Genomic DNA, 16,574 nt, shown 5'->3' with positions numbered 1-16,574 from the left:
AACAGTAAAACTTGCTGGGGAGGCATAGAAATTAGAAATATGCGGCGGACACTTTTCAGGTTTTGTGTTTTGGATCTAGATATCCATTCGTGTTTTGGATCTGCTTTGGTTTAGCCAAAACCACCCTTTCGTGTTCTGGTTTTGGTTTTGGATCTGGATGTTTGTTGAAAAAAACATAAAAACAGCTAAAATCACAGAATTTGGGAGTAATTTTGAACCTACGGTATTATTAACCTCAATAACAATCATTTCCACTCATTTCCAGTCTATTCTGAACATCTCACACCTCACAATATTGTTTTTAGGCCAAAAGGTTGCACTGAGGTGGCTGGATGACTAAGCTAAGCGACACAAGTGGGCGACACAAACATGTGGCCCATCTAGGAGTGGCACTGCTGTGACAGACAGGGTGGCAGTTTTAAAAAATAGGACCCAAAGAGCACATAATACAAAAAAAAAAAAAAAAGAGGCACAAGATGGAATTGTCCTTGGGACCTCCCACCCACCCTTATGTTGTTTAAACAGGACATGCACAGTTTAATAAACCCATCATTTCAACAACAGGTGGTCTGTTGGCAGAGTATTGTGGTGCCTGATATAGTTACATTAGTCCACACACTTAGAGTTAACAGAATGGAGGTTTATTGAGATACACACAGGTGACTTAGTAACTAGAAGATATTATGTAATAGCAGGCAACTGGCTCCTATAGCAGACAGTGTAACACAGTATATTTGGCTGTACTTATCAGTACAGTGATATGTGGCTGTGGTATGACACAAGGGTATGGCTCCGATGGTGAGGGATGGAGGGATGGAGGACTGCACGTCCGTGCAGTCTAACTCCCGCTGTGAAGGATGACATACCGCTCGGCTCTCTCTTAAGCTTTGGCAGTGTGGCACATACAGCACACTTGGAATGCTGAAGCCTCTCAGCTCTGAGCCCTCTGTAAGATGGAGGAGCTCCGTGTTAGGCTCCGCCTCCCTAAGACACTGGGCACTAGCGGGGTAAACACTACAGGATGCGCTTATTAGACTCTATGCATAAGGAGACAGGTACAGAGCGCACCATTATCCAACATGGCCCCCTGGAAAAAGCTTGCCAAGTTCTCCAAATCATAGCTAGCTACAAACATACCACCTCCTTCTTTGATGACTTTTCACATTATGAGAAGAGGCAAGAGAAAGAGGACAGTGTCAAGTAGGTTATTAAAAATTAGAGAGGCACACGCAATCAGGAACAACACACAGGCTTTCACCTCCACTCCTATATTGATGTGGAATGGAAAGATCTTCAACCAAGCAAATATATAGTTACCACATTACTGGACAAACTGAAAAACTAGGGGACAAAGCCTCCAAATTTGTACCCCCTTCTCCATTTTCGGGGATTAAGACAATCTCGGATTTAATACTGGGATGCAAATAAACTGGTGTATACCACAGGATCAAGATTGGATATTTTCACCTCCACTGAGTCTGGAGACTTATTTTGTGAAAATCTCATGGTTCCCCCCCCCCCCCCATTTTTTTATTACATGTTTTATGGCAGATGCCTTATTTTCATTTTTCACAGCTCCCAGTTACACGCATGTGAGCATACCTGTGTGTCTTGTTTATTTTCTTCATATTTAATTTTTAAATAAAGCAGCCCCTTAGATGTTTTAGAAGCCCCTCCTGAGCCCCCACAGCACCCCCGGATGGGGCAAATTGAGTTTGGGTGGGTTTGGTACAGTACTAAGCAGGTCTGTGCAGTGAATTTTTTGTTATTGAGCCCCTGCCCTAGTAGAGCTTACCAATCTACAGTCGAAAATCATTTCATACTATAAGTAGGACTGTGGGAGGAAGCAATACTAACCTCTGTGCCCACAGCATGCCTAAGCCTGGCAAACCAGACATCTTCCTGGCTGTAATCCACCATGAGACTCCATACTGGGCTTTATTCAGTAACTGTTTGTGCCTCACAGGAGCTCCTGGCCCATTTAGTGCTGCAGTGCAATGGAAAGCTGATGCAATGCAAGATCACTGAAACTGTTCTTCTAAAATCACAAGGTCTTGTGATAACCCCACGCATCCCTTAGGAAAAGAATCCTGTACAACAAATGAGCATCTTGTAAATAAATAATCCCAAAATGTGGAACATTAATAATAAATCAAAATTAAGGTTCACTAATTGGAGCCATTCATTTCAGCGAGTCCCTAACATGAAATCATTGAGAAGAACTTCTTTCTAATGCTCCGGCAGAAAATCTCTCTTTTACCTCTCTGGCAGTTGCGCTGGATTATGATTCTGTCTCTTCTGAGTCTGACTGACTTTGGCCACAAATGTGGTCTCATTGGAAAACACTTCGTCAAAATTGCAATTTCCATTTACACCTTTGCAGCTATATGTTTTCACAAATCTGTTTGTGATGTTGAAGCTTGTTTCTTATTCTGCTCTAGGCTAGACCTAGACTCAAGTACAGCAGCACCCCTGGAATTATACAGCAGCACCCCTGGATTTATACAGCATAGGCAGAACCCCTGGAGAATTACACAGCACAGCAGACAGGCAACAGCACTCCTGGACTTAAACAGCAGTGGGGCAGCACCCCTGAACTGATAGGGAAGAGGGGAAGCACCCCTGGAATGATGTGGCAAATAAAATACGTTCAAGATGGAATTGTCCTTGGGCCCTCCCACCCACCCTTATGTTGTATAAACAGGACATGCACACTTTAACAAACCAATCATTTCAATGACAGGGTCTGCCACATGACTATGGCTGAAATGATTGGTTTGTTTGGGCCCCCACCAAAAAAAAAAAGCAATTAACCTTTCCTTGCAAAAACTGTCTCTACAGAGCCAAGATGTTGTCCTCATCCTCAGATTCCCCACCCCCCTTAAGAGTTTACATCCTTACCCTCACAGAGAAAAAATATTCAAACAAACCACATCATTTAGGTGTCACTGGACTGCTTACGCTATTACCCAAAGTTTCTGAACTTGACAATGACTTCTGATGAATGCACTGCAGGTGACATATAAGGTAGGATGTTCCTAGGTGGTTAACATCCTTAACCCTACTTATTATGGATTGACAAAGGCAACACATGGCTTGACACCTGTTGTCCGGATTTGTGGAGAAATAATTCCACACCGAAAAGGTGGCTTTTTTGGTATTTTGCCCAGGCATGACAATGGTCTTTTTCATCCCATGGACAACAACTGTCTCCACTGGTGCCTTATTCAAACAAACCATCAGAATTCTCATCGTCAACTTCCTCCTCAGTGCCAGCTACACCAATATCCTCCTCATCCTGGTGTGCTTCTACAGTGACATCCTCGTTCTCAATTTCAGCAACTGGACTGGCGGTGCTCCTCCCAGCACTTTCAGGGGACATGTAAATGGTTTTAGGAGCCTCCTTTTTCCATACAGTCTTGGGAAGGTCAGGCCTAGACATCACAACCGCGGACACACTTGGACTCTCCTTGGGGATTTGTGATATCTCTGGACGCTTTGTTTTTTCCTGTGCTTTAACAAGCTTAATTTTTTTTATTTTTCGAGAGGGAGGAGGGCTTCCATCCTCATGAGAAGCTGAACCACCAGTCATGAACATAGGCCAAGGCCTTGCCTTTCCTTGCCACTTTGTGTCATCAATGGCATATTGACAATTTTACGTTTCTCATAAGATATTTTTTTTTATTTTTGCTTCTTGGATTTTACATGTCCTCTATGACATTGGGCATCGGCCTTAGCAAACGACGTTGATGGAATTGCATCAATGTCATGACTGGTGGCAGGAGCAGCTTCAGCACTAGTACTAGGAACTGGAAGTGGTTCCTGATCTTCCACTATTTTTTCCTCCAAATTTGTGTTCTCCATTTCACAGGACAGCACCCCTTTATTATTACAGCATACGGAACAGTGCACCTTTATTGTCACAGCACCTCTGTATTTTTACAGCATATGGGACCAGTGTACTTTTATTTTAACAGCAGCACCCCTGTATTTTTACAGCACACAGGACCTGTGTACTTTTAGTTAAACAGCAGTGCCCCTGTATTTTTACAGCATACAGGACCAGTGTACTTTATTTTAACAACAGTGCCCCTGTATTTTTACAGCATACAGGACCAGTGTACTTTTATTTTAACAGCACCCCTGAATTTTTACAGCATATAGGAGCAGTGTACTTTTATTTTAACAACAGCACCCCTGAATTTTTACAGCATACACGACAGGGCCAGAGTATATTTATTTTCACTGCACTCCTGAATTTTTACTGTATACAAGACAGGGCCAGTGTACATTTATTTTCACTGCACCACTGAATTTTTATAGCGGCGAACAACACAGGGCCAGTGTACATTTATTTTCACTGCACCCCTGAATTTTTACAGCATACAAGACAGGGCCCAAGTTCACGGGTGATGGGGGGTCGGATCTCTGAGATCTGAACCCGCTCATCTCTAATAAAAATAGATTTTTTTTTATGGAAAATAATACATGAACTGTACTATACTTAATTTTATCCCCAATACCCACTAAAATGGTCTGTATGCTGCTCCCCCTGCTGGACAGATCATACAGACTGTCACATGATCTTAATATATAATCTCCTCATGACTGATGTGTTTCTTGTATTTGTGTCATAATCATAAAGATAATAATAACGACCTAAAATAAAGACTCAAAGACATAAACTGGTGGAAAAGATCAGCTATTTAGTTCATATTTGATTCAGTATGGTGGCACAGAAAGGATGGGCAGTTGTCAGATCAAGCTAAAAAAACGACACAACAAAGAAATGCATTGAGGGCAATGACCACTCTGGATTCTTTATAACTACACAAAATTGGGCTTCCAATGACCTTCTATAAATGAAAAAATAAAAATAAAACACAGGAAACATGAATATCAGTCCCCATCAAGGTTATATGCCTGACAATGAAGGTAAGTGTACTGTACTCAATGGGGCTAATTCAGACCTGATCGCTGCTGTGCGTTTTTGCACAGAGAGCGATCAGGTCTGAACTGCGCATGCGCCGGTGCCGCAGTGCGCATATGCATGGTTGAGATGCTATCGGAATCTCAGCCCAGCGATCGCCTCTGCTTGATTGACAGGCGGTCGCTGGGCGGGCCGGCGGCGTTTGGCCATGGTTTTGGGGGCGTGATCTGGGCAATGCAGGCGTGCCAGGACCATGCGGTAGGATGGGCCACGGCGGCTGTGTGCCGTCACACGCGGCCGCTGTGACCCAGGAAGCAACGAGTAGCTCCCTGCCAGCGTGCAGGAGCTGCACTGGTAGGGAGATATTCCTCAGGAACAACAGCATTGCCACCGTGCAATGCTTTTGTACCTGTGCGGGGAGGGGGGGCAGAGCCAGACATGGGGGGCGGACTAGCCCTGTGCTGGGTGCCCCCCCGCATGTCTGATTAAGTGACTGTAGCCGTGCTAAATTTTGCATGGCTACGATGAGGGCTGAATTAGGCCCAATAACTTATTGCACCCCGAGGCTGCTGAACTGTCATTCTTTCCTACCTACCACAAACTGTAAAGCTAGGTACACACTATACAATTATCTGGCAGTTCTAGCTGGTTGGAATGAAAATCTGGTAATGGATGAGAACAAGTGACAATCGACCATTTGCTCCCAAACACTGGAAAACGGAAAAAAAAACTGTCGTTTATACAAATTGGTTAAACACAAATTTAACCAACTTGGATAAACAACTGTTTTTGTCTGTTTTGTAGTCATTTGTTCTCATCCATTACCAGATTTTCATTCCAACCAGCTAGAACTGCCAGATAATTGTATAGTGGGTACTTAGCTTTACTCTAATGCTAAACAAAGACAAAATTAGGGGAGGGACAGTGGGAAATTCATCAGCTGAAAGAGGTTATAGTCTAACCAGGGAAGATCTCTATTAACAAAGGAGGAAGTCAGAGTGCAGCCTCCTCCGCCCTGGCCCCCTCATCTGTATCTGCCAGCACAATAATCTGAGCTCTAGGAGGCAAAGTTGTATTATGCATGCACAGATCTCCGTGTAAATGGTGCAGCGGCCATTTTCCTGGAGATTTCCTTACTGTGCATGCACAAAACACCTGGAAAATGGCAGCTGCGCCATATTCCCGGTGATTTGTGGAGAGGTGCTTCACCGACGGGAGACTCCAGATAGATGAGTATTAAAAAAATGGGTGCATGGTGTGCGGTGTGGGCGCCCCTGGACCCTGGAGGCCCGTATGCACCACACACACTGCACCCATTATAGATATGCCACTGCTCCCAACCCAACCATCCTAAAAAGCAAAACACAACAGCTGACATAACACACAATCCTGCCCGCAGCGTTGTGGTTTAAGCTACACCAGGCTTATTGGAGCCTTCCGTTTATATTCATTGCCATGCAATACTATTCATATGCATCTGTAGTGTGTAGTGACAAGCTAATGACAAGTATTATATTTATAGGGTTAAAAATCATTTCACATATTTTAACTAGAGATGTGCGGCGGGCACTTTTCGTGTTTTGTGTTTTGGTTTTGGTTCTAATTCCACTTCCGTGTTTTGGTTTTGGCTTGGTTTTGCAAAAACCACCCTTTCGTGTTTTGGTTTTGGTTTTGGATCTGGATGTTTTTTGGAGAGAAAAAACAAAAACAGCTAAAATCACAGAATTTGGGGGTAATTTTTCTCCTATGGTATTATTAACCTCAATAACAATCATTTCCACTCATTTTCAGTCTATTCTGAACACCTCACAATATTGTTTTTAGGGCAAAAGGTTGCATCGAGGTTGCTGGATGACTAAGCTAAGCGACACAAGTGGACAACACAAACACCTGGCCCATCTAGGAGTGGCACTGCAGTGTCAGACAGGAGGGCAGATATTAAAAAAAAGCCCCCAAACAGCACATCATGCAAAGAAGAAAAAGAATTGCAATGAGGTAGTTGTATGACTAAGCCAAGCGACACAAACAATTGTCCCATCTAGGCGTGGCACTGCTGTGGCAGACAGGAGGGCAAATATAAAAAAAAGAAAAGGCTCCAAACAGCACATCATGCAAAAAAGAAAAAGAATTGCAATGAGGTAGTTGTATGACTAAGCCAAGCGGCACAAACAATTGGCCCATCGAGGCGTGGCACTGCAGTGGCAGACAGGAGGGCAGATATAAAAAAAAGGCCCCTAACAGCACATGATACAAAGAAGAAAAAAAGGTGCACCGAGGTTGCTGTAGGCCTAAGCTAAGCGACACAACCACCTGGCCCATCTAGTAGTGTCACGCAGTGGCTGAATGTCGAGAGTGGGCCGCAATTGTTCGGTCCACTGACAGCATCTCCAGCACGCTCCAGTCACTTTAAAAAAAAATCTTCAATTGGTGGACTAATACAGCAGTACCTCTGGACTCATACTGCAGTGTCACACAGGATGGCACTTCTCAAAAACTAGGCCCCAAACAGCACCTCATGCAAAGATGTCGAAGAGGTGCAATGAGGTAGCTGTATGACTAAGCCAAGCGACACAAACAATTTCAACTGGAATTATACGTCCAAATCACTGTAATTAATTGGCAAGATCACTGTAATTAATAATTATAAATCACTGAGATTAATTGGCAAAATCACTGTAATTATACGTCCAAATCACTGGAATTAAATGGCAAGATCGCTGTAAATTAATAATTATAAATCACTGGAATTAATTGGCAAGATCACTGGAATTAATAATTATAAATCACTGAAATAAATTGGCAAAATCACTGGAATTATACGTCCAAATCACTGGAATTAAATGGCAAAATCTCGCTATCGCCTGCCTAGTGAAGTGGAATCTAGATGGGATTTGTTACCGGGGACACAATACCTCCATCAATTGTCTAAATCCCACTGCACTAATGGCGGATACCGGACACACGTCTAACACCAACATAAGTGTCAAGGCCTCAGTTATGAGGGCTTCCATCGTCATGTGAAGCTGAACCACTAGTCATGAACATAGGCCAGGGCCTCAGCCGTTCCTTGCCACTCCGTGTCGTAAATGGCATATTGGCAAGTTTACGTTTCTCCTCAGACGATTTAAATTTATTTTTTTGGTTCTTTTTACTGAACTTTGGCTTTTTGGATTTTACATGCCGTTTACTATCACATTGGGCATCGGCCTTGGCAGACGACGTTGATGGCATTTCATCATCTATGTCATGGCTAGTGTCAGCAGCTTCAGCACTAGGAGGAAGTGGTTCTTCTTGATCTTTCCCTATTTTAGCCTCAACATTTTTGTTCTCCATTATTTTTTGGGAGTTATATGAGACAATATGCGGCACAGGAATGACTGATGAGACCAGACACTACCACTGGTCTGATGCAGCACAACACAACAATACTGTAAGAGACTTGTGGTTGTTATTATTATTATACGGCAGCAGTGGACATATAGCAGCAGCGTATATCGTCACTGGAATGACTGATGAGACAGGACACTACCACTGGTCTGATGCAGCACAACAATACTGTAAGAGACTTGTGGTTGTTATTATTATTATACGGCAGCAGTGTACATATAGCAGCAGCGTATATATCGTCACTGGAATGACTGATGAGACAGGACACTACCACTGGTCTGATGCAGCACAACACAGTCAACAACACTTTATACAGCTACACTGTGACTGCCTGGACTGATGCAGCACAATACACTGTGACTACACTGGCCTGGACTGAGCAGCACAACACAGCACAAGACTTGCCACCCCACTTTCCCGCCCCCACACAGACACTGGAGGACGGAGACACGTCCTCTCACTACACTCTCCGACACTGGAGTGAAAATGGCCGCGACGCGCGGCTCCTTATATGGAATCCAAATCTTGCGAGAATCCGACAGCGGGATGATGACGTTTTGCCGCGTTCGGGTTTCCGAGTCAGGCGGGAAAACCCGAGCCTGACTCGGATCCGGGCTCAGAAGGCAAAGTTCGGTAGGGTTCGGTTCTCTGAGAACCGAACCCGCTCATCTCTAATTTTAACATGTTTGTTTTAGAGTCGTTTTGAGCTGTTATAATGTGGAACTGGGAAAAGAGGTGAGGGGAGGGAGAGAGAGAAAGACAGAGTTAAAGGGGTAAAGACAGGTGAGTGGAGAGACAAAGGTTTAGGGGGTGGAGGGAGGAAAAATGAATAAGAGTGGAGAGAAGAGTGTGCAATGAGGGGAGAGGGATTGGAAGACATAGGAAAAATAAATAACAGCTATAGTTGCATATGCAGTTCAAAGTTTTTATGCATTTTGGCTGCCTAACAACTGGCAAACAAAGGGTTCAAAATAGAGCCGTAACAGGGCACAGATGCGCTCTGTGCTTGCTCCAGCCCCGCAGTGTGCAACATCATTATGTTGTGCAGAGATGGCAGGGCCGTGAGCACCAGTAAGTGCAGCGTTGACTGTGGCACCCTGAGGATGTTCCAATCAGCTGCACAGTCCACAGGACGCTCTTCTGGCGCTGCACCAACATTACTAGCTGCCCGAAAGCCTTTGCGCCTGGATGGCAGGGTGCACCCTGCTAACCAAAAGCAACAGTCGTGGGGCAGGGATGGTAACGCCCACAGAACCCTTGCGCTCTGTGAAGCTGCCCGGTTGCAAGCCCCCAGTTATGGCCCTGCTCCAAAATACTGGTAACATATTTAATATTGCAATATTTACAATATCCTTACATTAGAGGCATTTAAGTCTTTAAGTATGTGTCTTACCTGTCCAGTGCTTCTTTTCTATAAACAGAAGAAAGAAAATATAAGTATTAAAATAAAAAATAAAAAATTATATATATATATATATATATACACGTTGTACATGTATAATTTTAGGAGCATCTTTGATCGTAAAAAGATGTTTCTTAATATAAACAGCTGTAGCAAATATACAAAGTTACAGTATACAGGTGTAACGACATGGCTATAATGTGCACGGAAGAAAATGTTAAAAGAAAGCGAACAGTACTGTCTCTCCATCCAGGCACTAGGACCTCCGGACTACCGAAGTAGTGACCTCCGACCTTGTGTGCTACTGCGCATGCCTGACATGTCGGAAGTATGTGCCACTGAGAGTCTCCAGTATACTCACAGTGTATGCTAGTAACCCCATATAGTTCCACTGCAAGTACTGAAGCAACCTGTGCATACTCCACTGCCACCTCTGGGGTTTAATCATGAAGCAGTGAAAACAGTGGAGAAACATATCAGTGGAGAAGTTGCCCATGGCAACCAATCATCATCTCCCTTACATTTTATAGAATGTACTTCAGAAAGGCTTCCTTCAAAGCTGATTGGTTGCCATGGGCAACTTTCTTTACTGGTCCTTTTCTCTACTCTTTTCACTGCTTCATGAATAGACCCCTCTATATGTACAATCACAGGTATGTGCTGCCACCTGTGGCACACAACCTCTGCTCAACTATATGTTCCTGGCTAGATCTGATACATACGTTATATACTGTGTTCTGTTAAACATACTGGCTGCATTTACTCTGTGTCATCCTGTAAACCTGTTCTGCCTGATTAATAAACCTAGGACCTGGTTAACTAATCTACCTACAGTATAGTTGCCAAACTTTAAGACCGGAGAGGAGATGCTGCTTACCAGTGTGGGGGCAGGGCCGGGCTGTCACAATACTAGACCCCACCCGTAAAATGCTGCAATTTGTGGGTCAGTGGGAGGGGTCGGGCTACATGATAGAGATGAGCGCCTGAAATTTTTCGGGTTTTGTGTTTTGGTTTTGGGTTCGGTTCCGCGGCCGTGTTTTGGGTTCGAACGCGTTTTGGCAAAACCTCACCGAATTTTTTTTGTCGGATTCGGGTGTGTTTTGGATTCGGGTGTTTTTTTCAAAAAACACTAAAAAACAGCTTAAATCATAGAATTTGGGGGTCATTTTGATCCCAAAGTATTATTAACCTCAAAAACCATAATTTACACTCATTTTCAGTCTATTCTGAATACCTCACACCTCACAATATTATTTTTAGTCCTAAAATTTGCACCGAGGTCGCTGTGTGAGTAAGATAAGCGACCCTAGTGGCCGACACAAACACCGGGCCCATCTAGGAGTGGCACTGCAGTGTCAAGCAGGATGTCCCTTCCAAAAAACCCTCCCCAAACAGCACATGATGCAAAGAAAAAAAGAGGCGCAATGAGGTAGCTGTGTGAGTAAGATTAGCGACCCTAGTGGCCGACACAAACACCGGGCCCATCTAGGAGTGGCACTGCAGTGTCACGCAGGATGTCCCTTCCAAAAAACCCTCCCCAAACAGCACATGACGCAAAGAAAAAAAGAGGCGCAATGAGGTAGCTGACTGTGTGAGTAAGATTAGCGACCCTAGTGGCCGACACAAACACCGGGCCCATCTAGGAGTGGCACTGCAGTGTCACGCAGGATGTCCCTTCCAAAAAACCCTCCCCAATCAGCACATGATGCAAAGAAAAAGAAAAGAAAAAAGAGGTGCAAGATGGAATTGTCCTTGGGCCCTCCCACCCACCCTTATGTTGTATAAACAAAACAGGACATGCACACTTTAACCAACCCATCATTTCAGTGACAGGGTCTGCCACACGACTGTGACTGATATGACGGGTTGGTTTGGACCCCCCCCAAAAAAGAAGCAATTAATCTCTCCTTGCACAAACTGGCTCTACAGAGGCAAGATGTCCACCTCATCTTCACCCTCCGATATATCACCGTGTACATCCCCCTCCTCACAGATTATCAATTCGTCCCCACTGGAATCCACCATCTCAGCTCCCTGTGTACTTTGTGGAGGCAATTGCTGCTGGTCAATGTCTCCGCGGAGGAATTGATTATAATTCATTTTAATGAACATCATCTTCTCCACATTTTCTGGATGTAACCTCGTACGCCGATTGCTGACAAGGTGAGCGGCGGCACTAAACACTCTTTCGGAGTACACACTTGTGGGAGGGCAACTTAGGTAGAATAAAGCCAGTTTGTGCAAGGGCCTCCAAATTGCCTCTTTTTCCTGCCAGTATAAGTACGGACTGTGTGACGTGCCTACTTGGATGCGGTCACTCATATAATCCTCCACCATTCTATCAATGTTGAGAGAATCATATGCAGTGACAGTAGACGACATGTCCGTAATCGTTGTCAGGTCCTTCAGTCCGGACCAGATGTCAGCATCAGCAGTCGCTCCAGACTGCCCTGCATCACCGCCAGCGGGTGGGCTCGGAATTCTGAGCCTTTTCCTCGCACCCCCAGTTGCGGGAGAATGTGAAGGAGGAGATGTTGACAGGTCGCGTTCCGCTTGACTTGACAATTTTGTCACCAGCAGGTCTTTCAACCCCAGCAGACCTGTGTCTGCCGGAAAGAGAGATCCAAGGTAGGCTTTAAATCTAGGATCGAGCACGGTGGCCAAAATGTAGTGCTCTGATTTCAACAGATTGACCACCCGTGAATCCTTGTTAAGCGAATTAAGGGCTGCATCCACAAGTCCCACATGCCTAGCGGAATCGCTCCCTTTTAGCTCCTCCTTCAATGCCTCCAGCTTCTTCTGCAAAAGCCTGATGAGGGGAATGACCTGACTCAGGCTGGCAGTGTCTGAACTGACTTCACGTGTGGCAAGTTCAAAGGGCATCAGAACCTTGCACAACGTTGAAATCATTCTCCACTGCACTTGAGACAGGTGCATTCCACCTACTATATCGTGCTCAATTGTATAGGCTTGAATGGCCTTTTGCTGCTCCTCCAACCTCTGAAGCATATAGAGGGTTGAATTCCACCTCGTTACCACTTCTTGCTTCAGATGATGGCAGGGCAGGTTCAGTAGTTTTTGGTGGTGCTCCAGTCTTCTGTACGTGGTGCCTGTACGCCGAAAGTATCCCGCAATTTTTCTGGCCACCGACAGCATCTCTTGCACGCCCCTGTCGTTTTTTAAAAAATTCTGCACCACCAAATTCAAGGTATGTGCAAAACATGGGACGTGCTGGAATTTGCCCATATTTAATGCACACACAATATTGCTGGCGTTGTCCGATGCCACAAATCCACAGGAGAGTCCAATTGGGGTAAGCCATTCCGCGATGATCTTCCTCAGTTGCCGTAAGAGGTTTTCAGCTGTGTGCGTATTCTGGAAAGCGGTGATACAAAGCGTAGCCTGCCTAGGAAAGAGTTGGCGTTTGCGAGATGCTGCTACTGGTGCCGCCGCTGCTGTTCTTGCGGCGGGAGTCCATACATCTACCCAGTGGGCTGTCACAGTCATATAGTCCTGACCCTGCCCTGCTCCACTTGTCCACATGTCCGTGGTTAAGTGGACATTGGGTACAACTGCATTTTTTAGGACACTGGTGAGTCTTTTTCTGACGTCCGTGTACATTCTCGGTATCGCCTGCCTAGAGAAGTGGAACCTAGATGGTATTTGGTAACGGGGGCACACTGCCTCAATAAATTGTCTAGTTCCCTGTGAACTAACGGCGGATACCGGACGCACGTCTAACACCAACATAGTTGTCAAGGACTCAGTTATCCGCTTTGCAGTAGGATGACTGCTGTGATATTTCATCTTCCTCGCAAAGGACTGTTGAACAGTCAATTGCTTACTGGAAGTAGTACAAGTGGGCTTACGACTTCCCCTCTGGGATGACCATCGACTCCCAGCGGCAACAACAGCAGCGCCAGCAGCAGTAGGCGTTACACGCAAGGATGCATCGGAGGAATCCCAGGCAGGAGAGGACTCGTCAGACTTGCCAGTGACATGGCCTGCAGGACTATTGGCATTCCTGGGGAAGGAGGAAATTGACACTGAGGGAGTTGGTGGGGTGGTTTGCGTGAGCTTGGTTACAAGAGGAAGGGATTTACTGGTCAGTGGACTGCTTCCGCTGTCACCCAAAGTTTTTGAACTTGTCACTGACTTATTATGAATGCGCTGCAGGTGACGTATAAGGGAGGATGTTCCGAGGTGGTTAACGTCCTTACCCCTACTTATTACAGCTTGACAAAGGGAACACACGGCTTGACACCTGTTGTCCGCATTTCTGGTGAAATACCTCCACACCGAAGAGCTGATTTTTTTGGTATTTTCACCTGGCATGTCAACGGCCATATTCCTCCCACGGACAACAGGTGTCTCCCCGGGTGCCTGACTTAAACAAACCACCTCACCATCAGAATCCTCCTGGTCAATTTCCTCCCCAGCGCCAGCAACACCCATATCCTCCTCATCCTGGTGTACTTCAACACTGACATCTTCAATCTGACTATCAGGAACTGGACTGCGGGTGCTCCTTCCAGCACTTGCAGGGGGCGTGCAAATGGTGGAAGGCGCATGCTCTTCACGTCCAGTGTTGGGAAAGTCAGGCATCGCAACCGACACAATTGGACTCTCCTTGTGGATTTGGGATTTCAAAGAACGCACAGTTCTTTGCGGTGCTTTTGCCAGCTTGAGTCTTTTCAGTTTTCTAGCGAGAGGCTGAGTGCTTCCATCCTCATGTGAAGCTGAACCACTAGCCATGAACATAGGCCAGGGCCTCAGCCGTTCCTTGCCACTCCGTGTGGTAAATGGCATATTGGCAAGTTTACGCTTCTCCTCCGACAATTTTATTTTAGGTTTTGGAGTCCTTTTTTTACTGATATTTGGTGTTTTGGTTTTGACATGCTCTGTACTATGCCATTGGGCATCGGCCTTGGCAGACGACGTTGCTGGCATTTCATCGTCTCGGCCATGACTAGTGGCAGCAGCTTCAGCACAAGGTGGAAGTGGATCTTGATCTTTCCCTAATTTTGGAACCTCAACATTTTTGTTCTCCATATTTTAATAGGCACAACTAAAAGGCACCTCAGGTAAACAATGGAGATGGATGGATTGGATACTAGTATACAATTATGGACGGGCTGCCGAGTGCCGACACAGAGGTAGCCACAGCCGTGAACTACCGCACTGTACTGTGTCTGCTGCTAATATATAGACTGGTTGATAAAGAGATAGTATACTCGTAACTAGTATGTATGTATAAAGAAAGAAAAAAAAACCACGGTTAGGTGGTATATACAATTATGGACGGGCTGCCGAGTGCCGACACAGAGGTAGCCACAGCCGTGAACTACCGCACTGTACTGTGTCTGCTGCTAATATATAGACTGGTTGATAAAGAGATAGTATACTCGTAACTAGTATGTATGTATAAAGAAAGAAAAAAAAACCACGGTTAGGTGGTATATACAATTATGGACGGGCTGCCGAGTGCCGACACAGAGGTAGCCACAGCCGTGAACTACTGCACTGTACTGTGTCTGCTGCTAATATATAGACTGGTTGATAAAGAGATAGTATACTCGTAACTAGTATGTATGTATAAAGAAAGAAAAAAAAACCACGGTTAGGTGGTATATACAATTATGGACGGGCTGCCGAGTGCCGACACAGAGGTAGCCACAGCCGTGAACTACCGCACTGTACTGTGTCTGCTGCTAATATAGACTGGTTGATAAAGAGATAGTATACTACTAATATTATATATACTGGTGGTCAGGTCACTGGTCACTAGTCACACTGGCAGTGGCACTCCTGCAGCAAAAGTGTGCACTGTTTTAATATAATATTATGTACTCCTGGCTCCTGCTATAACCTATAACTGGCACTGCAGTAGTGCTCCCCAGTCTCCCCCACAATTATAAGCTGTGTGAGCTGAGCAGTCAGACAGATATATAATATATATAGATGATGCAGCACACTGGCCTGAGCCTGAGCAGTGCACACAGATATGGTATGTGACTGACTGAGTCACTGTGTGTATCGCTTTTTTCAGGCAGAGAACGGATATATTAAATAAACTGCACTGTGTGTCTGGTGGTCACTCACTATATAATATATTATGTACTCCTGGCTCCTGCTATAACCTATAACTGGCACTGCAGTAGTGCTCCCCAGTCTCCCCCACAATTATAAGCTGTGTGAGCTGAGCAGTCAGACAGATATATATAATATTATATATAGATAATAGATGATGCAGCACACTGGCCTGAGCCTGAGCAGTGCACACAGATATGGTATGTGACTGAGTCACTGTGTGCTGTGTATCGCTTTTTTCAGGCAGAGAACGGATTATAAATAAAACTGGTGGTCACTATCAGCAAAACTCTGCACTGTACTGAGTACTCCTAATGCTCCCCAAAATTAGTAAATCAAGTGTCTCTCTAATCTATTCTAAACGGAGAGGACGCCAGCCACGTCCTCTCCCTATCAATCTCAATGCACGTGTGAAAATGGCGGCGACGCGCGGCTCCTTATATAGAATCCGAGTCTCGCGATAGAATCCGAGCCTCGCGAGAATCCGACAGCGTCATGATGACGTTCGGGCGCGCTCGGGTTAACCGAGCAAGGCGGGAAGATCCGAGTCGCTCGGACCCGTGAAAAAAAACATGAAGTTCTGGCGGGTTCGGATTCAGAGAAACCGAACCCGCTCATCTCTACTACATGATGCATTTTTGTGTCATTTAACCCCTCCATGCTGCGCCGTGATAGCCTGTATTATCTCCTCATCCTGCCCGCTTCACTAGGAAGTGGGCATGATGTGGGAGATCTGGACATTTTTCCATGTGTGAGGGGGAATGC

The 16,574-nt window shown here is 45.2% G+C and overlaps 1 protein-coding gene across 1 annotated transcript in view; it reads right to left on the bottom strand.

Annotated features, from left to right (window-relative positions):
• ITIH3 (inter-alpha-trypsin inhibitor heavy chain 3) overlaps positions 1 to 16,574 on the bottom strand; it is a 401,722-nt gene that overhangs the window by 336,807 nt on the left and 48,341 nt on the right. The window contains exon 2 of the mRNA XM_063940620.1: positions 9,711 to 9,728. Within this exon, the coding sequence (XP_063796690.1) occupies positions 9,711 to 9,728 (18 nt within the window). The remainder of the gene's footprint in view (positions 1 to 9,710; positions 9,729 to 16,574) is intronic.

The sequence above is a fragment of the Pseudophryne corroboree genome, chromosome 9 (assembly GCF_028390025.1).
Source record: "Pseudophryne corroboree isolate aPseCor3 chromosome 9, aPseCor3.hap2, whole genome shotgun sequence".
Classification (NCBI taxonomy): Eukaryota; Metazoa; Chordata; class Amphibia; order Anura; family Myobatrachidae; genus Pseudophryne; species Pseudophryne corroboree.
Note: the sequence above shows the minus strand (reverse complement) of the source record. Positions and strands in the feature narration are given on the sequence as shown.